The sequence below is a fragment of the Nilaparvata lugens genome, chromosome 14 (genome assembly GCF_014356525.2).
Source record: "Nilaparvata lugens isolate BPH chromosome 14, ASM1435652v1, whole genome shotgun sequence".
NCBI lineage: Eukaryota > Metazoa > Arthropoda > Insecta > Hemiptera > Delphacidae > Nilaparvata > Nilaparvata lugens.
In genome coordinates this window covers 17,642,969-17,666,607 of record NC_052517.1, presented here as the reverse complement: position 1 = coordinate 17,666,607, position 23,639 = coordinate 17,642,969, and the positions used below count along the sequence as shown (strand labels likewise).

Sequence of the window (23,639 nt, the reverse complement as noted above, 5' to 3'; positions counted from 1 at the left end):
CGCCATCCGATGTGATCTGATGTCAATGGAAGTTTAGGTTAGAAGTTCTATCCTTCTATGAAAATCGAATTATTTGAATAGTTTATAATCTATCTGTATTTGATTCATTTAAATAAAATGATCGTTATTATTACAGAATACTTTATTGAATTCTAGAAGCATAAAATGATTCCGTTTATCCCCCATGTTCCGTGATAAACGCTTTACTAGGAGGTTTGAGGTTAGATTCTATTATACTCTGAAAATTGAATTTGAATAGTTTATAATATCTCATTTGTATTTCATTCATCCAAATAAAATGATAGTATCTTATTGCAAAAACTGTATTCAATTCTAGAAGCATAAACTGATTCCGTTTCATAAACTATTTTGTAAACATGTTCACATCAAATCAGAATCAGCTGACTTCAAGGTTATTTTACAGCCCTAGGGCCGTAAAAATTTTACCGGCCTGGTCAGAAAACAATCACTTTCGGCCTCCATATGACGCACGTAAACCAGCTCATTACATCCAAGTGGGGCGAAAAGATAATAATAACACTAATATGAAAGGTACATCGTAGCGATATCAAATGAAATTAGATTCAAACTAGATTATAGATATATGATTAATGGAAGCTATCACTTTTTTGCTGAGAAGTAGAAGAAGAAGGAGAAAAAGAAGAAGAAGAAGACGAGACGGACGAGGAGAGGGAGGAAAAGAAGGAGGAAAAGAAGAAGACGAAGACGAAGACGAAGAAGACGTGATGGACGAGGAGGATGAATAGGAGGAGGATGAGGAGATGGAGGAGGAGGTGAATGAGCTGGTGGAGGAGAAGTATATGAAGGAGGAAGAGTATGAGGAGGAGAGAGAGTAGAAAAAATGAAGATGTAGTAGGGAAACGAGAGGAACGAATAAAAAGAAGACGATGAAGAAGAAACAATACGAGATAAAACAATAAGAAGAACATGATGAAGAAGAAGGAAAAAAGAAGAATGAGAAGAAAAAGGAGTAGAAGTTGTATGAGGAGGAGGAGGAGGAGGAGGAGTGGTGGAGGAGGGGGGGGGGGAGGGGGGGTGGGAGGAGGAGGAGGAGGAGAAGAAGAAGAAGAGGAGGAGAAGAAGAAGAAGAGACGAAGAAGAAGAAGAAGAAGAAGAAGAAGAAGAGAAGAAGAAGAAGAAGCAAACGAAGAGAGAAGTGGAAGAAGAGAAGAGAGAAGAAGAAGAAGAAGAAGAAGAAGAAGAAGAAGAAGAACGAAGAAGAAGAAGAAGAAGAAGAAGAAGAAGAAGAAGAAGAGAAGACGAAGAAGAAGAGAAGAAGAAGAGAAGAAGAAGAAGAGAAGAAGAGAAGAAGAGAAGAAGAAGAAGAAGAAGAAGAAGAGAAGAAGAAGAAGAAGAAGAAGAAGAAGAAGAAGAAGAAGAAGAAGAAGAAGAAGACGAAGAAGAAGAAGAAGAAGGAAGAAGAAGAAGAGAAGAAGAAGAAGAAGAAGAAGAAGAAGAAGAAGAAGACGAAGAAGGAAGGAAGAAGAAGAAGAGAAGAAGAAGAAGAAAGAAGAAGAAGAAGAAGAGAAGAAGAAGAAGAAGAAGAAGAAGAAGAAGAAGAAGAAGAAGAAGAAGAAGAAGAAGAAGAAGAAGGAGAAAAAGAAGAAGAGGAAGAAGAAGAACAAGAACAAGAAAAGGGAGAATGTGAACGTGGAGTTGGAGGAGGAGGAGGTGGTGAGGAAGTACAAGGAAAAGGAGGATTAGATAAAGATGAAGAAAGAAATTAAGTAGGGAAAGTAGAGGAAGAAATATGGAGAAGATGGAGAGGAAAGAAGAAACAGAACAAGAAAAAGGACAAAAAGAAGACAAACAAGAACAAGAAAAAAATAAGAAGATTAGAGAACGTTTGTAATACTAACCTGTAATGTAACCAAATGTTTCTTGTGAGATGTGAGGAAGGAGTCCAGTTTAGATACAAATTTTCTTCTGGCGGAGAGCGAATCAAATTCTAGCACCAAATCGTGGTCACGTGGTACTCGAACTAGGACCAGTGGTCTCTTACCCCTCGCGCCACCTCTGTCTGGTATCTAGAACAAGAAGAAAAAATTGAAAAAAGAATTGATAAAAATATTTCAAAAATCCATTAGAAAATAACTATAGTAATCTCCACGTTATAATGACAGTATTTGATTAACTTTGATGTCGCGATCCCTGTCTATCATTCGATAAAACAGGTAGTACTATCCTTTTCTAGCTCTGCAACGATGCCAAATCTTTTTTTGACAATGCAGAAATATAATTAATTAAGGCAGAGAATCGACAACGCTTTTCTCCTATATTTATCCACTGCCATTATAACGTGGACCTCACTATAGTGATATTGTCGAACTGATATTGCTAATCTCAGTTCTAGGGCCGGTTTCCGAGCTTGGGATTTAAATAGTTCTGGACTTTGAACAGCTGGAGTCAGAAAATTGGGTTTAAGAAATGGGGTGTAGTCGTTCAATATCGGGGACCGAGATTCGCTCTGGAGTACAAAAGCATAAAAAATCTGGGTTGGCGCACTCACACAACTTTCCTTGCCGTTATGAAAATTGATCACCTGACGCTAGTGTTCACACGCATCTCAAGTCTACTATTCAAAGATTGGAGCCAGCTGGTGATAGGGCAATAACGCTGGAGACACACATGAGGTCTGCTATCTCTTCATAGTGGATGATTTAATAGAATCAATAATAATTTGCAATTGAATAAACACATTTTCTCGAATTAAAAGCTTATTTTCAATTTTAGGTGAAAATGTTACTGAACATTAATTGTAGAGATTTTCATGCTTAATCTACTCCACTTGATTTTTTTTTGTTTAAACTGTATCTGAAGCCTAATAATATTGGGAATCTAAAATCGAACTTTGCATTGATGGGGCGGAGCTCCTGAAATTTTTACAGATATGTGACTCGTGGCAGTTGATAGAGCTTATCGATGACTATTTTAGGTATGAATTTGATCAAAATCGTTGGAGCCGTTTCCGATAAAATCACGAAAAACCCTGTTTTTGACAACATTTTCGCCATTTTAGCCGCCATCTTGAATTGCATTTGATTGAAATTGTTCGTGTCGGATCCTTATAGTGAAAGGACCTTAAGTTCCAAGACATTCCGTTAATTGGGAGATGAGATATCGTGTACACAGACGCACATACACTCATACACACACACACACACACACACACACACACACACACACCACACACACACATACACACACACACATACAGACCAATACCCAAAAACCACTTTTTGGACTTGTAACGTATAGAAATTTGGAAATTGGGGTACCTTATTTTTTTCGGAAAGCAATACTTTCCTTACCTATGGTAATAGGGCAAGGAAAGTAAAAATGTATTACGAAAGAAGAAATTTTAATAACATTCATAGAGAAATGTTCTATCTAATCACAGTAAATTGAGATTAATTCCTAGAGGAATGCAGAAATTTCCCTCACAAAGGCCCAGTTGCACAAAAGCCGGTTAAATTTTAATCCTGATTAACCTCACTTGAACCAAATCAGAGAAGACCATTTCAAAAATATGGATGTACTGGAATCAATCAGGTTTGAAAATAGCCGGGCTTTTCTGCAACCGGCACTAAGTACCTGATTGAATGATTACAAAAGTTCAACAGCTGAGTCATATTTTTGACACAGTCCCACACACATGAACTCGCTCACTCACTCACACCAACAAACGACGAAATAATTATTATCAGCTGTTTTCCCAAGGATGGATAATAACTATCCTTTTCATGTCCTTCAGCGAGTTTACTCAGGGATGAGACCTAGTGCAATCGAATCTTTATATTATAAACCTACTATGTTTTGAATTTTGTGAGAATTGTTAGAGCCGTTTTCGATATCTGGTGTAATACAAACATATAAACATCTAAACATCCAAACATCTAAACATCTAAACATCTAAACATCCAAACATCTAAACATCTAAACAAACATCTAAACATCCAAACACATAAACAGAAGTTGCTCGTTTAATAGTATAGGATTACATAGATCCTATTAAATCAAGCAGTCAGTTCTTGTATATATTTATTGATATATTTGGGTATTTACTTATATATTTGGGTATTTTTTTATGTCCAACAAATCTCGAGAACGACTCTATAGATTTTCACGAAATTTGTAACTTAGTGGATTTATTATGATATACAAATTCGATTGCACTAGGTCTCATTCCTGGGAAAACTCGCTGAAGGACATGGAAAATCCTTCATCCTTGGTAAAAAACAGCTGCTAATTTCGTCGTCTGACGATAATGAAGGTGCGAGTGCGTGTGTGAGAAAGAGACATAGTTATCTCTTTTCTGTATAGGGCTACTTGTAATATAAATATAAAGAGAATAAAAATCTCAGTAATTTACCCTTTTTTAAAATATTTTATCACAACATGTTTCGGACATTTATGCCATTTTCAAGTGATATGAAGTAAATGGCATAAATGACCGAAACATATTGTGATAAAATATTTTTAAAAAGGGTAAATTACTGAGATTTTTATTTTCTTTATATTCAGAGACATAGTTTTATGTTCAGCTGTTGAACTATTGCAATCAATCAGCTTACCGTATCTCACGAGAAATTTTATCTAGAAATTTCAATTGACTTGATCAAAATATCCGATTTGTTGACATGACAAACGATTTGATTTTATTCAAGATCCATTATTTTTCATTTATATTAACAAATATTGTAGCAAACATAGTATAATTATCATTCTATTGAAGTATATCAAAATTTTCAAATGTAATCATTATTAAAAAGTTTTAAGAGATTAATGAGTGTTATATTGTTTATCAATTTGGTTTGTAAACAATCTAAATTCGCACTTTTCCGTTTTCAAATGTTTGGACTGCAAATTGGACCCGAATTCAAGTGTACGGAGCATAACCTACTTTTTGGATTATTTATAGTGTATAAATCAAAATTCGGGGAAGAAACAGTTTTGGACTATGCATATTAGTCCTTCCCCAACAATTTTGAAGAATTGTGTTCTGTTTATCAATAAATAAATTGATAGATAAATGAATTTGAACTCTGCTTTTATGCTTCTATGCTGTTGTACTCAGGAGGAGCAAGGCACGGTGCCCCGATATTTTTCATTATACGTGAACTAGTTACCACTTTCATTATTCAGAACAGCGAAAAAAAATCTGGTGTGGCGCACTCACACAACTATCCTTGCCGTTATGAAAATTGATCATCTGACGATAGTGTTCACGCGCATCTCGAGTCTACTATTCCAAGATCTGAGCCAGCTGGTGACAGGACAATAACGCTGGAGACACACGAGGTCTGCTATCTCTTCATAATGAATGATTCAATAGAATCAACAGTTGCCAACAGTTTGCAATTGAATAATCACATTTTCTCGAATTCCGAGCTTATTTTCAATTTTAGGTGAAAATGTTACTGAACATTATATTACATCTACTCTATTGTAGAGATTTTCATTCTCAATTTATTTCACTTGAATTTTTTTGTTTAAATTGTATCTGAAGCCTGACAATTGGGAATCTAAAATCAAACTTTGCATATATGGGCGGAGCTCCTGGAATTTTTACAGATATGGAACTCGTGGCAGTTGATAGAGCTTATCAATGACTATATTAGGTATAAATTTGATCAAAATCGTTGAAGCCGTTTTCGAGAAAATCGCGAAAACCAATGTTTTTGACAACATTTCCGCCATTTTAGCCGCCATATTGTATTGCATTTGATCGAAATTGTGAGTGTCGGATCCTTATAGTGTAAAGACCTTAAGTTCGGAATTTTAAGTTACTCCGTTAATTGGGAGATGAGATATCGTGTACACAGACGCACATACACTCATACACACACACATACAGACGATACCAAAAAAAAAACATTTTTTTGGACTCAGGGGACCTTGAAACGTATAGAAATTTGGAAATTGGGGTACCTTAATTTTTTTTTGGAAAGCAATACTTTCCTTACCCATGGTAATAGGGCAAGGAAAGTAATAACTGTTACTTTGAACCTGTTACTAACCTGTGATTCTTCGACAGTGATGGTGTCTCCATTTTTGAAAGAAACAGATCTCAGTCTCTCCCCTTTTCTGTCCACTGTATAGAGATTGGCCTCTGGGCCAAACCGTACCTTCACTAGTCTCCTATGGTTGGCATGTAACCATTCTCTGCAAAAATAACATTAGAAAATTTCTTAGTTTTTCTCTCCCAATCAGTGTTTCTCTGTAAAAATATAAATGAATAAATAAATAAATATGTATGATTAGCAGGAAACCCGTGCCCAATTTTGGAATCTAAATATTATTATTCTGTCGAAACAATTTATTTTTGCTACAGTTACCTTGGAAAGTGGCCATTGCTGCACTGATTACAGTTCGCAAAGAATCACTTTTCCGCTCTAGAGCGGGAAAATTTTTTTCCGCACTCCAGATTTGCAACATGGAAACGCAAAATAGTTAGTGGGTTATATGGAGCACCAGTGCAGCAAAATCAAAATGGAGTTGGTAACAGTGACTGTTATTATAATAATAACGATGGACAAGGACAAGGACACCCTGAGTTGGAGGACAGCACAGTGCCACCCACCACCCACACACCACACAGCAGCCATTCAAACACACATACTACATTCTATTTTATTTATTAATTATTTAAAGAGTTTGACAAATTTACGATGGAACTTGAGTTTGTGGCCTGGGCCTGAATTAACATTAAACACTGGTGTGCCTTTTGAATGCTTGCTACCATCTAGGACTCCCGAAAATGAAATTACACAGAAAAACATTTGATGCATTTCAGGCAATTTACCCATAATTACCCACTTTTCATATACAATGGTAACTGTAGGAGAAATTAAATGTGAAATACGTGCGCAAAGTTCCTCTGCTGCACTCCAGAAGCCATTCCGCCCTCGCCTACGGCTTGGGTGTGAACGTTTCTTTCGGTGCAGCAAACTGTCACTTTGCGCACTAGTTACACAAATAACTATTACAATTCAAAGCCAAGCAATATCCCTTGAACAATATTACAAAATAACACATCATGTTGTTCAATCAATAATGATAACAGCTGATAAATTTGAAAATTGGTGAACTAGAACCCCATAAAATGGCGATTTTGCAATGCATCATGGGATTGTGTCATGACAGTATTTATAGACCTTGGCCGAAACATGTCGTGATTAATATTATTAGGAAAGGGTCCCCAGATTTATATTTTTATTTTAAAATATCTTATTATCAGTTACCTGACATTCATCTTCTCGACGGTGGCACTGGGTCCCTTCTGACCTGTCCTCATCTCCTCTTGCTTCATCCGTAGTTGCCTCCTTCTCTTATTCTGCAGTTTGATGACCCCGTACCCCGCCCCACCACAAATCAAGGGGACAAACCCCAGAAACACGCATGCGTAGATGTAGGCCAGCTCACTTCCCTTTGAAAAATAAAACAAATTATTTATTTATTTATTCGTGGACAGAATCACAAATCATATAAAAATGATTAGGAAGGAACAACAGGCTTGGCCCAAATCTATTCCATTCCCAAATTTTGATAAACTAATAGAATGTCCAAAAAATAGGTTATGTTTCTACTGTAAAACGTTCAAGTTCAATTTTCGTCCAAAAATATATACAAGCTAAACATTTTGAATTTAGAGAAATTAAAACACCAAACTATATTTAAATATAACACTTAATTATCACTTCAAATTGAATTAATCATGTTATTTTATAAAATTTTGAACCCCAAAAATACACCCAACTTTTCTCACTATCACTATTATCAACTATTTCCACTTTCTGTGTAGTTGAGAAGTTGATATTGTTGTAATTACTCATATTAAATGGAAAAGACTTAGAAATTATCAAAAAACAACAGATTTATTGATACTCTTAGAAAGACCGGTTCCAGAGTTTATCAGAGATTGACAATGGTGTAATAACCGAAACCGGTCTTTCTAAGTATCAATAAATTTGTGGTTTTTTTGACAATTTCTTAGTCTTTTTCATTCAATATCAACTATTTCTTATCCAATTATTTCAATGGTAAGTGCTTGAGTTAATGAGGTGGATGAAAATGAGTGTATAAGAAATAAGGATAAGGGAATGGGGAAGAAAGAGGAGGTGAAGAAGGAGGAGGAAGAGAAGGAGAAGAATGAGAGAAAGAAGATAAAGGACAAGAGGAAAGAGGATTAGGGAGAGAAGAAGGAGAAGGGGAAGGAGAAGGAGGAGGAGGATTGAATGATTGATTGAGTACTTTATTTATGTAGATTACAATATAAACTGGCTTTTACACTTATATACAATAGCTTACAATATAGCAAAATTATAGATGAATTTACAAAATATAAATTAAGAAAATAATTATTGAGCTGTATATCATATGATAAAAAGCAATTTGTAATAACTATAGATGAAATAGATAATATTGTAATGCATGTACATAAATTGGCGGAGCTTTGGACATATCAATGTCCATTCTTTGGAAAGAGTATTCAAAGTATCCATCCCACTAACTCTCTACCAAACGAGGAGGAGGAGGAGTAGATAAGGAGAAGAAGTATATGAAGAGATGGCGGCGAAGGAGAAGAACCATGAGATTGGGTAGATGGAGGATGATAAAAGGTATGGTGAAGAAGGAGGAGAGGAGGAATGGAAGGATGAAGGAGAAGGAGAAATGGGCTAACAAGGAGGAAGACTGGGAGAAGTAGCGGCTGGAAATATATTTCTATTTTTATAAATATTTCTTTTTTTACTTTTTGACGAAGGAAGAAAGCTCAAATGAAAAATTTCTCACTAAAAATTTGCACTTTCACTTCCAGAGCTTTTATTTTATAAAGTTTGAAATTCATACTGAATAGGGTTGGATATAGATGTTCGTTAAGTTCTCCATATCATTCCTGTTTCAAATGTCAAAGTACTATTGGACTGGAATAGTATAATTATCATAATATCCTGACCAAGTCTTCATTTGAGAATAACTGAATTGGTTCTGATAAAAATAGAGATTTTTGCAAACCGGCACCACATAATGTAAAGAAAACTGGTGATTTGGATCGAGCCTGAAAGACTGATATAGTTATTTGTGCAACTAGTGCGCAAAGTGACAGTTTGCTGCACTGAAAGAAACGTTCACGCTCGAGCCGTAGGCGAGGGCGGAATGGTTTGTTGAGTGCAGCAGAGGAACTTTGCGTACGTATTGCACATTAAATTTTTCCTACAGTTACCATTGAATATACACTAGTTAAGAGACAGTTGATATATTTAAGCAGCAAGTTTATAAATATATTACCTTTTAATTTAACACATATAACTAGAGATACCAGTAATGATATAAAAAATTGGATAATTGCAACTATTTCACTTCAATAGAAAACCTTATTTAAATTAAAATTTATTGTATCCCTTATAATTTATTTACTTTTATCTTTTTTTCATTCTCAGAAATGACTAAATGATGAGGATTTTTTTTTTATTTTAAATATTATTATACTATTTTTCGATTTGCAACGGTCACCAGCGGGCAAAGTTTATTCTTTTGCTGGTGATGCCATATATAATAAGTAAATTATATTTACATATGTAAAGAGATATTTATGATTTTGTATTATTATTTTCTTATTTTTAAGTTAACACTTGTATTTTGTTTAAATTTATTATTCATAATTTTTTGAATTCGCTCTTTATTTGTGATTGTTTTTGTTTTTTTAAATGGCGAAATAAATGATTTGATTTGAAAAAAAAAAAAAAAAAAATATGAAAAGTGGGTAATTATGGGTAAAATTGCCTGAAATGCATCAAATGTTTTTCTGTGTAATTTTATTATTGATAAAAACCTTAATTTATTGTGAAATTGAATAAAAATGTTGTGGTTCTTTATAAGTGATCTACTTAAGCTCGTCGCACCTCTGCTCACTATAGCAGCCACACCAGTCACTCTTACCAACTTCATTTTGATTTTGCTGCACTGTTGCTCCATATAACCTACTCAGTATTTTGCGTTGTCATGTTGAAAATCTGGAGTGCAGAAAAAATTTTTTCCGCACTAGAGCGGAAAAGTGATTCTTTGCGTTCTGTAATCAGTGCAGCAATGGCCACTTTTCAATGTAACTGTAGGAAATAGTTATTTGTGCAACTAGTGCGCAAAGTGACAGTTTGCTGCATTGAAAGACACGTTTACGCCCAAGCCGTAGGCGAGGGCGGAATGGTTTCTTGAGTGCAGCAAACGAACTTTGCGCACATATTTCACATTAAATTTTTCCTACAGTTACCATTGAATATAAAAAGTGGGTAATTATGGGTAAAATTGACTGAATAATGTAGTAGTGTTTGAATGGCGAGGCGGCTGTGTGGTGTGTGCTGTGGTGGCACTGTGCTGTCGTTGTCCTTGGTTATAATATATAATTAATAATTAGCGTGTTGTGCTTCATTGCACCTCTGCTCACTATAGCAGCCCACTCACTGTTACCAACTTAATTTCGATTTTGCTGAACTGGTGCTCCATATAACCTACTAACTATTTTGCGTTGTCATGCTGCAAATCTGGAGTACGCAAAGTACTCACTTTGCGCACTAGTGCGGAAAAGTGATTCTTTGCAGCCTGCAATCAGTGCACAAATGGTCACTTTTCAGGGTATCTGTAGGAAAAATATATTTCTATTTCTATTCCTATAAATATTTCTCTTTTGACGGAAGGAAGAAATCTCAAATGGAAAAATGCAGGCGAGCGAAGCGAGTATCGTATTCATAGATGATCCTGCTAGGGGTTCCAGAGGGCAGAGGCCAATGGGAAGACGGATGAGGTGAGCGAAGCGAGCCTGCCGGCTAGTACAATATACAGAGTCTTTCTAAATGATGGACCCATTTTCAAAAATTGTGTAACATATTTAATTTGGATAGATAAATAAAAATCCCTAGTTGAAAGATTTATAGGTCTAAGTGAAGTAATAGGCTAATATCGCCAAAGATGATAACGTTAAAGATTAGATAATGTCAGACATCCTGGCTAAATTGTACAACAGCCGAAGAGGAATGGAAATAATTTTTGCTACTATATAATATTATATAAAATATTGAAAATTTGAGGTTAGGCATAAAACATTTACTGATCGGCGACCTAACGATCGACCAAGTCATACAACATAGAATCTGACCAAACACCTTGGCAGAAATTTATTGTGGCAAAACAGTATGCAACTTGAGGAACTAAAAGTCTCACGTGGCTAATTATTGTAAGATACGAAACAACTAATAATCTATAAAAAATTACTTGGCATGTAAAAAGCATATTTAAAAACCCCAACAAAAATAATTAAATGTATTAAGGAAGTGGGAGGTTACTGGGCGCATGAATACTGTAATAATTTGCATGCACCAATCAAATAGTGGCAATTGATAGGCGGCAATAGTGAGCCAGTTCAAAAATATTTGTATATATTTCTACAAATGATAATAATTTGTAAAATATTGTTGTATAGTTTATGTTTTGGATATGGCCCGAAGGCAAAGAAATTATTAAAGATGTAACACAAGTAATAATTTAATATTTTGGTACGGTCTATTCGAGCCTTGAATGGCGGAGGAACCGAATATTCAAATTTTATGTCAATTTAGAAATCGGAAATGAAAATTGTTAGAATGAGAAATGAGAACCCCACTTGCCTGCCAACTACCACCATGAGAGGTCGCTAAAAATTATAGAGCGCAATACCTTACTGTACCTTGTAATAATTTAAAGTTAAATTGAATTACTAAATTTCTCATAAGACTTTGTGATGCTCATATAAAGCAAAAGTCATTTCTAAATAATTTTTAACCCCTTGGAAGAGGCAACTCCGGCTACAATAATCCAGGACCACCAGGAGTTGGATCGACATCAGCAGCTCATAAGAAAATTCCGGCACGTGAGTGAAAAATATTGAAATAGTGATAGGGCGCCCTCAGTGATTCGAAATTAAATAAGAATCAAAGCTAGCTCGTCGAAAGGGTTTTTTATAAATTAAGAATTTGGTAAAAATACTTGCACAAGTAAAGATAGTATAGATAAAGATATTTTATTAGATAGTAACAAATCAATCCATATATCCAAAAAGATCCATCAATCAAAAAAGACTAAGATCTAGGCTATTAAGACAACATTCATATGATGATTAATTTCTGCAATATAATTCGCGATAATTTAATGTAGCTCTGATTCACTAGATGAATTGCTCTATTTATTCCTTCAGGTGCCGAATCTCGCACCCTGAGATAAAATATATTTATTACAAGAAATCTATTAAAAACTATAGAATTAAATATATATATTTGGATTACTAGTTTGTCAATTTGTCATGCTGATTTTAAGAATTTATTATAAATAGGATTGTCCAAGTCGACAAGTATTAGCAAGCTGATATCGTAGCTACATGCAAATAACTGCATATGATCATAAAAATGAAAGCACATGGTAGCGTTTCGTGCTATAAAACTTAAAGAATAGTATTAGCCTGTGATATTTTATTGATTTCGATTATTGTTTTGTCTTATATTATATATTTCTGTCGCTCTATATATTTTTGCTCTGATTTACTTTTGAGATATTTGTTAATATATGTATCAAATTGTTTATAGTGTACGATTTATTTTTATTCCTCAATACTATAGGATAAGTTTTATATATATATTTTTTTTAATAAATTATCAGTATTATTGTGGAAGCTCATATCTGGGCCTATAAAGATTTTTATAAGACTGTATCCTATTAAAAACCACGACCTGATTTTTATAATTATTAAAATATTTTCATGCTCTACCGATTGATGCCAAGCAGGAGGCTAATCGTTATTTAATTATAAAAAATAACGTGACAATTGGTATTCATTAAAGTAAACATGCAAAATGGACTACTTCTATACCAATGGAAAGAGAAAGTTTCAAAGTTCTTTTAACACCTTACAAGTGTCGAATGTGGCCTCCGGCTGCTGCACGGCAAACATCTACGCGGTAGACAAACTCGTCCCACATGCGAAACAACCCTCGCACGGCAGCAGTGATACGGTTCCGCAGATCGTGCAGCAGCCGGAGACCATATTCGACACTTGTAAGGTATTAAAAAGACTTTGAACCTTCCTCTTACTATTGGTATAAAGCTTGTCCATTTTGCATTTTTACTTTAATAAATACCAATTTTTGAAAATGGGTCCATCATTTAGAAAAACCCTCGCTTTTTCGCATGTGGGACGAGTTTGTCTACCGCGTAGATGTTTGTCGTGCAGCAGCCGGAGGCCACATTCAACAATTGTAAGGTATAAAAAAAACTTTGAACCTTCCTCTTTCCATTGGTATAAAGGTTGTCTATTTTGCATTTTTACTTTAATAAATACCAATTTTTGAAAATGGGTCCATCATTTAGAAAAACCCTCGCTTTTTCGCATGTGGGACGAGTTTGTCTACCGCGTAGATGTTTGTCGTGCAGCAGCCGGAGGCCACATTCAACAATTGTAAGGTATAAAAAAAACTTTGAACCTTCCTCTTTCCATTGGTATAAAGGTTGTCTATTTTGCATTTTTACTTTAATAAATACCAATTTTTGAAAATGGGTCCATCATTTAGAAAAACCCTCGCTTTTTCGCATGTGGGACGAGTTTGTCTACCGCGTAGATGTTTGTCGTGCAGCAGCCGGAGGCCACATTCAACAATTGTAAGGTATAAAAAAAACTTTGAACCTTCCTCTTTCCATTGGTATAAAGGTTGTCTATTTTGCATTTTTACTTTAATAAATACCAATTTTTGAAAATGGGTCCATCATTAGAAAGACCCTGTATATTGTACGAGCCGGCAGGCTCGCTTCGCTCACCTCATCCGTCTTCTCATTGGCCTCTGCCGCCTGGACCCCCAGCTGGATCATCCAGAAATTCGATACTCGCTTCGCTTGCCTGCATTTTTTCATTTGAGCTTCCTTCCTTCCTTCCGCCAAATAGTCAAAAAATCTGGTGTTGCGCACTCACACAACTTTCCTTGCCGTGATGAAGATAGATCACATGACGCTAGTGTTCACGCGCATCTCAAGTCTACAATTCAAATATCTAAGCCAGCTGGTGACAGGACAATAACGCTGGAGACAGACGAGGTCTGCTATCTCTTTATAGTGAATGATTTAACAGAATCAACAGTTGCCAACAGTTTGCAATTGAATAATCAATTCTCTTGAATTTCAAGCTTATTTTCAATTTTAGGAGGAAATGTTACCAAACATTAATTGTAGAGATTTCCATGCTCAATTTTTTCCACTTGATTTTTTTTTGTTGAAATTTTATCTGAAGCCTGATAATTTGGAATCTAAAATCGAACTTTATTTGCATAGATGGGGCGGAGCTCCTGAAACTTTTACAGATATGGGACTAGTGGCAGTTGATAGAGCTTATCAATAACTATTTTAGGTACAAATTTGATCAAAATCGTTGGAGCCGTTTTCGAGAAAATCGCGAAAAACCCTGTTTTTACATGTTCGCTATTTTAGCCGCCATCTTGAACTGCATTTGATCGAAATTGTTCGTGTCGGATCCTTATAGTGTAAGGACCTTCCAAAATTCAAGTCATTCCGTTGATGGGGAAAAGAGATATCGTGTACACACACACATACATACAGACCAATATCCAAAAACAACTTTACTGGACTCAGGGGACCTTGAAACGTAAAGAAATTTGGAAATGGGGTACCTTCATTTTTTTCGGAAAGCAATACTTTCCTTACCTATGGTAATGGTAATAGGGCAAGGAAAGTAAAAATAAATATTTATATAAATAGAAATATATTTATCAGTCTTTCTTGGTCGATCCAATCACCAGTTATTTTCAAATTATGTAGTGCCGGTTTGCAAAAATCTCTATTCTTATCAGAACCCATTCAGTTATTTCTCAATTGGAGACTTGGTTGGGATATTATGAGAATTATTCTATCCAAATCTATCCAACGAACATCCAAATCTCACCCTATCAAGTATGAATTTCAAACATTATAAAAAGAAGCTCAGGAAGTGAAAGTGCAAATTTTTAGTGAGAAAACATGAAGAACCCAATATATAATCTATAATCCTCGAGTGTTAATAGGAAATGACATTGGGTAATACGGCAAGGCAGAACATCCAAAAGGATCTTAATCCTTTTGATCCTTGAAGGATCAAAATAAATATCTTGATCCCTAAAGGATCAAGATAAAAGATCCTTAAAGGATTTTTTATCTCTGCCGATGAAAGTATGAATTTGCTTTGAAAACTCAATGAAAAACTTGAGAAAAAACCTTCAAAAATTCTCTTGAATATCAGATATGCTACATAAATTAGAAAAGACTTGAAAACTTAAGACTCGAAAAAAGACTTAGATAACTTACTTCGAAATAGTCATATCCCTTGAGATAAGAGCATGGCTCCAATTGGCTGGCATTGAGCTGACCAGGCTGTGGACACGGGTCCCCCGCCACCCAATAGAAAGCGTTCTTCTGTATTGCTTCGGGGGGGACATCTGTGGCATTCACTATTATGTCCCACAGTTTCACTTTGCGCAGCTCTGCTATTTCTTCTGCTGTGAAGATGCTGCAAACAAAATTGAAAAACAATCACAATAATGTGGGATAAAATATATAAGTTGGATATAATATCCTATTATATTAAGCGAGCAATTTCTTTAGGCTATATATTTTTATATCTGGTTATTTATATCCAATGTATTTCGATAACGGCTCTAACGATTCTCACGAAATTTGGAACATAGTATGTTTATGATATAAAACTTCAATTGCACTAGGTCTCATCCTTGGGAAAACTCGCTGAACGACATTAAATTTGAAAGTATAATTCATCCTTGGCTGAAACAGCTGTGGATAGTAAAAAAGTGAGTGAGCGAGTGAGCATGTGAAAAATCAAAATATCGCATCCCCGAAATTTATAAGATGACATAATTATAGCCAGCTGTGAAATATAAACACGATCATTTTAGAGAATTGTGTTCTGTTTATCAATGGATAAAAATAACGAGCGAAGTTCGGTGCCCCGATATTGTTGTATAAAATAGAAATTGGATGACTAGTCTGAGATACAGAATTGGAGACTAAAAGCTTGAATACTGTAATAATTGACCAAAGTGGAGCTGAGGTCTTAGTTTCGACTCAATTGGCGTATGTCTGTTTGTTTGTTTGTTTGTACCGCAGTTACAGTCGCAATTATTGCCCGATCTGTATAAAATTTGGTGAACAAGTAGTACTTCAAAACAAGGTGCGTCTACGTATATATAAGGTTTTTTTTGGAATTTTCCATTCTATGATTATACAAAAAGAAAAGGAGTCTCCTTCGAACGCCAATATTACTCTGAAAATCAGACTATTCATCATAAATCAGCTGTTGAGTGGATAATCAATTCCATGCAATATTAATTAACCGAGCGAAGTGAGGTCTATGATTCAAGTCGACGGTTTGGCATTTCTCTTAATGTTTGAATGTTCATATGTTGCGCATTTACGGCGAAACGCGGTAATATATTTTTATAAAATTTGACAGGTATATTCCTTTTTTAATTGCTCGTCGACGTGTATACAAGGTTTTTGGAAATTTTGCATTTCAAGGATAACATAAAAGGAAAAAAGGAGCCTCCTTCATACGCCAATATTAGAGTAAAAATCAGACTATAGAATTATTCATCATAAATCAGCTGACAAGTGATTACACAGATGTGTGGAGAAGCCAGTCTATTGCTGTATTTCCATAAGGTCTATAGTTTCAATCAGGTACTTGTGGATGAGAATACTGCGTGAGGTCTACTGTTCACAGAACTACTAGTAACTGATAGTAACATAGTTCTTTCTCTGCTTTCAACCACTAACTCCTTAAACAAAACCGTAATGCATTCGTGTGACGTCAGCACAGGTAGGGCTGCTACAGTAATAAAAATTTGTTGATTTCAGCTAGTGTTTTGATTGGTGGTGTAGGAGCCCTACCTGACCGACGTCACCAGAATGCACTATCATCATATCATATCATAATTTCTTTATTAATAAATTTGTACAGTGTATACAATGAATAGTGTCATAAATATATATCTTTGATTAGATACAATTAAAAATAAAATGCATAACAAATAAAACATCTACAGAATACAACAATACAAACATACAAACATACAATACAATTCAACTCATAGGAGCTGATCTCATTCATTCAAATATTCATTTATATTATAAAGAGCTCTCCCAGTTAAATATCTCTTTAATTCCAATTTGAATTTATTGGGATTCAGCTCTTGTTGGATTCGCGTCGGAAGCTTGTTATAGAACTTGGCTCCTATGTATGTGGGCTTCTTCTTGTAGAACTCAAGTCTATGGCTTTGCAAATGTAAAAGTTTATCTCTGTTTCTAGTGCTGTACCTATGATTATGTCCTAACTTCAAAATATTTCCAAGATTTTCTTTCACACTCATTATTGTCTCAAAGATGTAAAGACAGTAAACTGTCATTATATTCAAGTGAGCGAAATGTTCTTTAACTGATGCTATGGGGTCTAGGTGTAAAATTATTCTTATAGCTTGTTTTTGTGATTTGAGAATCGAATCCATGTTCTGATTCGAAGTAGATCCATAAAGACTTATACCAAAAGATATTATAGAGTGTATGTAGGCAAAATAAATCATTTTCCGCGTTTCCATTTTACAAAAGGGAGACATTTTTCTAAGAGCATATAATCCACTCGATACCCGTGACAAAACCCTTGTGACATGTTCTGTCCAATTCAAGTTTTGATCTACTGTTAATCCCAAGAACTTGGTAGAGGTGGACTGAGAAATGACTTTGTTGTCCAAATTTATTGAAGGAAAAAATGTTTTTACCTGCTGTGTAGTAAATGTCAATAGGTTCGTTTTACTCATATTAATTATTAATTTATTGTTAATCAGATGTTTTGCCAAAGTGGAGAGGTTTGATTTTGCTATTATCTCAATTTCATTCTGGGATTTGGCTGATATTTTTAGGTTTGCGTCATCAGCATACAAAACTAGCTCACTATTGCCTTCGAGATATGGTATACCTTTCAGATAACAGATAAAGAGAATTGGTCCCAGAATTGAGCCTTGGGGTACACCGCACCTACTTGTTCTCATTTTTGAATTGAAGGTATTCCTGAATCCCTTGTGATTCATATGACTTATTTGAACAAAGATTTTCCTGTTCATGATGTATGATTCAAACCACTTGTAAGATACACCTGTCACCCCTAAAGTTTTAAGACGACCGAGCAAAATCCTGTGCGAAATGCTATCAAAAGCTTGTGTGAGATCTAAAAATATCCCGACTGCTCTTTCAGAGTTATCTATCGAGTCAATGACAGATTCGATAAATTTTGTTGCTGCTGTCTTGACTGATTTTCCTTTACGGAACCCGTGCTGAAAGGAGTCGAGAAGTTCATTTTTCTCCAAATATTCAAGAAGCTGGTCAGAAACTACACGTTCGTAAATCTTGGAAATTGCTGGTAATAGAGAAATCGGACGGTAATTGTTAATATCATTTTCATCATTCTTTTTATGTACTGGGATAATTTTTGAAATTTTTAACTGCTCAGGAAATATTCCGGTAATAAGAGAAGAGTTTATCAGATGTAGCAGTGGCTTCAACAAAGCTTTTTTGGCTTTTTTAATGATGATGATTGGTACGTCATCGTATCCTGCACTGTACTTACATTTCAAACTAGAGATGATTTTATCAAGTTTCATGTAATCAATAGTTTTGAATCTAAATTCTTGATCAATGACATTTGCAAAACCATCACTTTGTGTTGAGTTTTGAGAGTCTCCTATATCTATTTCCTCTTTCGAAAAGTAACTCAAGAAAAGTTCACATATTTTCTTTGGATTAGAACAAATCTGCTCTCCACTTTTTGAAGTTAGGTTTTTAAATAGTTTATTTTTATTTCCAACCTCCGTGTTTATTATTCTCCAAGTCTCTTTTATAACATTTTTGGAATTTTTTATTTTGTTATCATAATAGTTTTTTTTGCTTTGGATTAGTTTTGCCCTTAATATCCTAGATCTTTCCCTAAGATTAATATTTCTAGTTCTATCCCTGGATAATCTTGCACTATTAGTTTGATGGATGAGTTCTTCCTTATCTACTTTCAACTCTGGTGTTATCCATGACTTTTGGTTAATATTCTGTTTCACTAACTTTCTTGGAAAATATGTATTAAAGTAATGGGAGAAGGCTTTATTGAAAGTATCATATTTACATTTGACGTCGGAGTTAAATACATCGAGCCAAGTTTCCTGACTTAGAGCTGAAATGAACATGGAGATGTTCTCATCAGAGAAGCTTCTACAATATTTAAATATAAATGTATCTTTTTTACTGTTTTTAGCCTCATCTATTTTTATCTCAACAAGCTGTGCATCATGATCAGATAGTTGTGTATTTATTCCAGAAACACTGATTATCGAGCTGTCAATATTTGTAAAAACATTGTCAATGACTGACTCTGTAGTTTCGGTGATCCGAGTAGGAAAATCAACCATGTACCAGAAATTATAAGCGGTGAGAAGATTAATCACCTCTCTACTAGAGCGAGTACTTTTTGTCATGTCTATGTTAAAATCACCAATCAATATTACATCATTATACTTATGATTTGCAATATCTAACAACGTGTTTAGTTTCTGGATAAAGATACTTTCGTTTGTAGGTATGGGGGATCTATACAAACCCAAAATCAGCATCTTTCTTCCACCATGTGTGCATTCCAACATACATATTTCTAATATTTTATCTTCCGTAAGATCTGAGATATTTTTAATTTTAACCGGTTTAACATTCTGTAATTTTTTGTGAGTGAGTATCATTACACCTCCCCCCTGGTAGTTTTCCCTGGTGTAAGAAGTATTTAAAACATAATTTAAAAAATGTATGTGAGGTATTTGATGAGAATAAACTTTGTGCTCAGTGAGAACAACTATGTCGGGTTTTATGTCATCTAAAGTGATTTCTAGAGATTCAATAGCTGAAGAAAGATGTCTGATATTTTGATGTAATATTTTGACTTTTTTGTTTAAATTACCTATTGTTGATTTGTTTGATGAATTTCTTCTACTATAACAAATATTATTTCTATTATTATTATCAGAGTTCATGACCTTTATACCTTTTTCAGTCTTACTTACACAGTCTTGTTCAAGATTTTGTCTGATATGGAAATTTCTAAAAAATCAGTTTCTTCAAGGCAATCACCAGCCGACAGTACACCATTATCCACTATTTCAGAAGAATCCAGCCGACCAGAATGGAGCACTGAGCTCACTGAGACAGGAAAAACTGTTGAATTGGTTGATATAGGTCTTGTTCCGATTGAAGCAGCAATATCCAATATGATTTCACTGATATATTTCTTCCCCCGATAGTTCAGGTGTAGGCCATGTGAAGTGTGGAACCGCGGCCCCAAAGAGCTCAAATCCGTAAAGTGGACGTTAGAGAAATGTTTTGATAACTTTTCCAAACGTTCATTAGTTCTCCGTATCTCCTTATTGACGCAAGACCAACTGGGAAGATCATGGCGGTGCGGCACTGAGAAAATTGAAACATTGGTATGCTGTAACCCCTCAAGCCTCCGTTTATACAATCGGATAAAATTATCAGCCTCATTGAAGGCAACATCATTAGTTCCAGCAATAATTACAACGAGGTCCTTCTTGTTCAAATCAGAGCATATACTCTCACATTCTTCTGTAACCTTATCAAATTTTGCGCCCGGTTTCATCATATGAAAAACTCTATAATCACTCTTTGAACGAATTATATTGGAGACCCTCCTGCCCTGACTGGCAGAGAAACATCTTATTTTAGCTTCATGAGTTCTTCTACTAAGATTGCTACTTTGTGGTTGTAGTTTGTTAGCACCTTCAACGGATACACCAGAGCATTCAGAGACTAAGTTCTTAGCTTCTCGTCCTGAGAAAGCCCTCTTAAATCTCTCCTCCATCTCAACCCCATCCTCCCAGCGACGTTGCCTCAATTCCATCAATTCTAGTTGTCTCCCTTTCAACTCTTTTTGAAGATTTGAGCAGTCTAGACATGTAATCTTTGTTTTCGTTTGAGTTGACTCATTAACAAAACTCTTACATTCAACAGTTTCTAGTCCATTTATAACTGACTGTGCACCGTTTTCGTTGACTATGGCTTCTCTTCCTCTGATAATCTTCCTCAATTCATCCTCGGACTCCAACAAATCATTTACCTTCAGTTTCAATTTTTTTATTTCATTTTCAGATTCCTCCTCAATGCTCAAAGACTCCTCAAAGCTTTGGACTCTCCTTTGTATCTCCTCATCTAATTTCTTCCTGAGATAAGAGTTCTCCTCTGAAACCTCTGTCAAGTTGAACTGCAAATCAGAGTTGGTTTTCAAGCAGGCATCGAGACGATTCAATGTATAAATCAAATGAGGAACAATGTCAATTATTGAGTCACTTGAATAGCGTGAAGAAATGACTCCGAGTGCGCCATGCAACTCTATGGCCAACTCAATAACCTCATCATGCATCAGTCCCTCGCTCAGGTGCCCACCATCCTCACTCGACAATCTAGAAATCTCACTGCGAAGTGACCTCGTTAGCATTTTACTCATTTTGCAGTGTCAAATTAAAAAATAAAATACACCAACACGGAAATAACTTAAGGAAACTTTTCAATAATTCATTGCCTGGTATGACAAGAGCTTTGATAATGTGGGTTACTGGGAATAGAGAGGAAATAAAAATGCCAAGAGAGCAATCAAGACGGGAAAGCGGAAGCTCCTGAAACAGCAAGGAAATATAGGAAAGGAATTGAGAAAAGAAGAAACACAGGTTGATCGTCACACATGTAAAGACAATAGATTATAGGCTGATAGGCTTTACAACAATAAAATATTTGAAGTCAAAAGTGTATATCCATTACAGCTTGACAAGCAGATTTTCAAATCTAGCGCTACTCCGCGGCGCTACGTCGCCATGGCAACCAGTGACGCCGATATGCGAATTTTCAAATCTAGCGCTACTCCGCAGCACTACGTTGTCACGGCAACCAGCGACGCCGAAATGCTATGAACGGGAACAAGAATAAACTACCTGTACTATAATCTCCTGTTATGGTGTAGGCCTATATCTATAGGTCCTTAGTTGTATGAGGTACTTTATCTAAGCGATAAACCGAGAGATTTCACCAACAATCAAAAGTTCATACAGCTGAGCTGCCAGAGAATCAGTCAACAGCACGGAAACCGATAAGAACCAACCATGCTGCACTCAATTTATATATCTGTTTTCATTCTTTGATGTATACAGCATCAATAAACGTGATTTGACAAAACTACAGTGTTGCAATCATTGAGAATAACAGGTCAAAAGTTAGGTTAAACACACAGTGAGAAACAAAATTAGAGTTAGGAGTGCCCACACACTATTTACGAAGAATTCAATTGCCTATAACAATGAACCACCACTACACGGTACGTAATATGACACACATAACTGATTCACGATTTACCAAAATTGAAAAAAACTTTGAAAATGTAGAGCTGAATTTATACTGACTTACACAATCTTGCGCATGCGCACTATCAAGTGCGCACTATAGCTTTGTTTACAGAGGTAGTGTTTCAACTCGGGCTGACCTGTTGCCAGTTTCGATGAAGATTAGCTTTTGATGTTAGCATTTTTGATACACCAAACCCAACAGCCATTAGCCGTTTCCACACCGATATCTCGCCGACACGACATACAGACAGCATTTACTCTGATGGTGCAGTATATAAGAGGAGTTGAACTGCGTGAGGTCTACTGTTCTCAGAACTACTGGTGAGATAACAGTTCACAATGACTGAATAAAATTTAAAACAAATAAGCAAATAAGAGAAAACAGATAACAGTTTTTAAGAGTAAATTATGAACTACTGTGAATTGTGATTCAACTGAATCAACTAGAACAGGTGACAGTAGATACTTGTGGTTGAAAAAACTGTGTGAGGTCTACTGTTCTCAGAACTATTAGTGGGAAAACAGTTCACAATAACTGAATAAAATTTAGAATAAGGCTTAACTCACACTTACGCGACTCAAGTCGAGAAGAGACTCGACTCTAGTCGAGAGCATGTGTTTTCAAATTATGACAGTCGTGAAGACTAGAATCGACTGGTCTGTCACCATTGGCTTCGGAGTCTGCTATCTCTTTATAGTGAATCATTTAATAGAATCAACAGTTGCCAACAGTTTGCAATTGGATAATCACATTTTCTCGAATTTCGAGCTTATTTTCAATTTTAGGTGAAAATGTTACTGGACATTAATTGTAGAGATTTTCATGCTCAATCTATTCCACTTGAAATTTTTTGTTTAAATTGTATCTGAAGCCTGATAATTGGGAATCTAAAATCAAATGGTGTCACCATTTGAAAACATATGCTCTCGACTAGAGTTCAGTCTCTTCTCGACCAGATTCGCGTAAGTTTGAGTTAAGCCTTACTCTAAATGTTATTCAGTTATTGTGAACTGTTATCCCACTAGTATTTCTGAGAACAGTAGACCTCGCGCAGTTTAACACCTCTTATACTGGTCCATCAGAGGAAATCCTGTCTGTATGTCGTG

General features: G+C 35.4%; 1 protein-coding gene across 1 annotated transcript in view; it reads right to left on the bottom strand.

Moving 5' to 3' along the window:
- Positions 1 to 1,856: 1,856 nt before the first annotated feature.
- Positions 1,857 to 23,639, bottom strand: part of LOC120354282 (dual oxidase-like) — a 92,953-nt gene continuing 71,170 nt past the window's right edge. The window contains exons 10-13 of the mRNA XM_039441186.1: positions 15,388 to 15,589; positions 7,266 to 7,450; positions 6,042 to 6,186; positions 1,857 to 2,048 (exon numbers count right to left, since the gene is read on the bottom strand). Coding sequence (XP_039297120.1) covers positions 1,857 to 2,048; positions 6,042 to 6,186; positions 7,266 to 7,450; positions 15,388 to 15,589 — 724 coding nt within the window. The remainder of the gene's footprint in view (positions 2,049 to 6,041; positions 6,187 to 7,265; positions 7,451 to 15,387; positions 15,590 to 23,639) is intronic.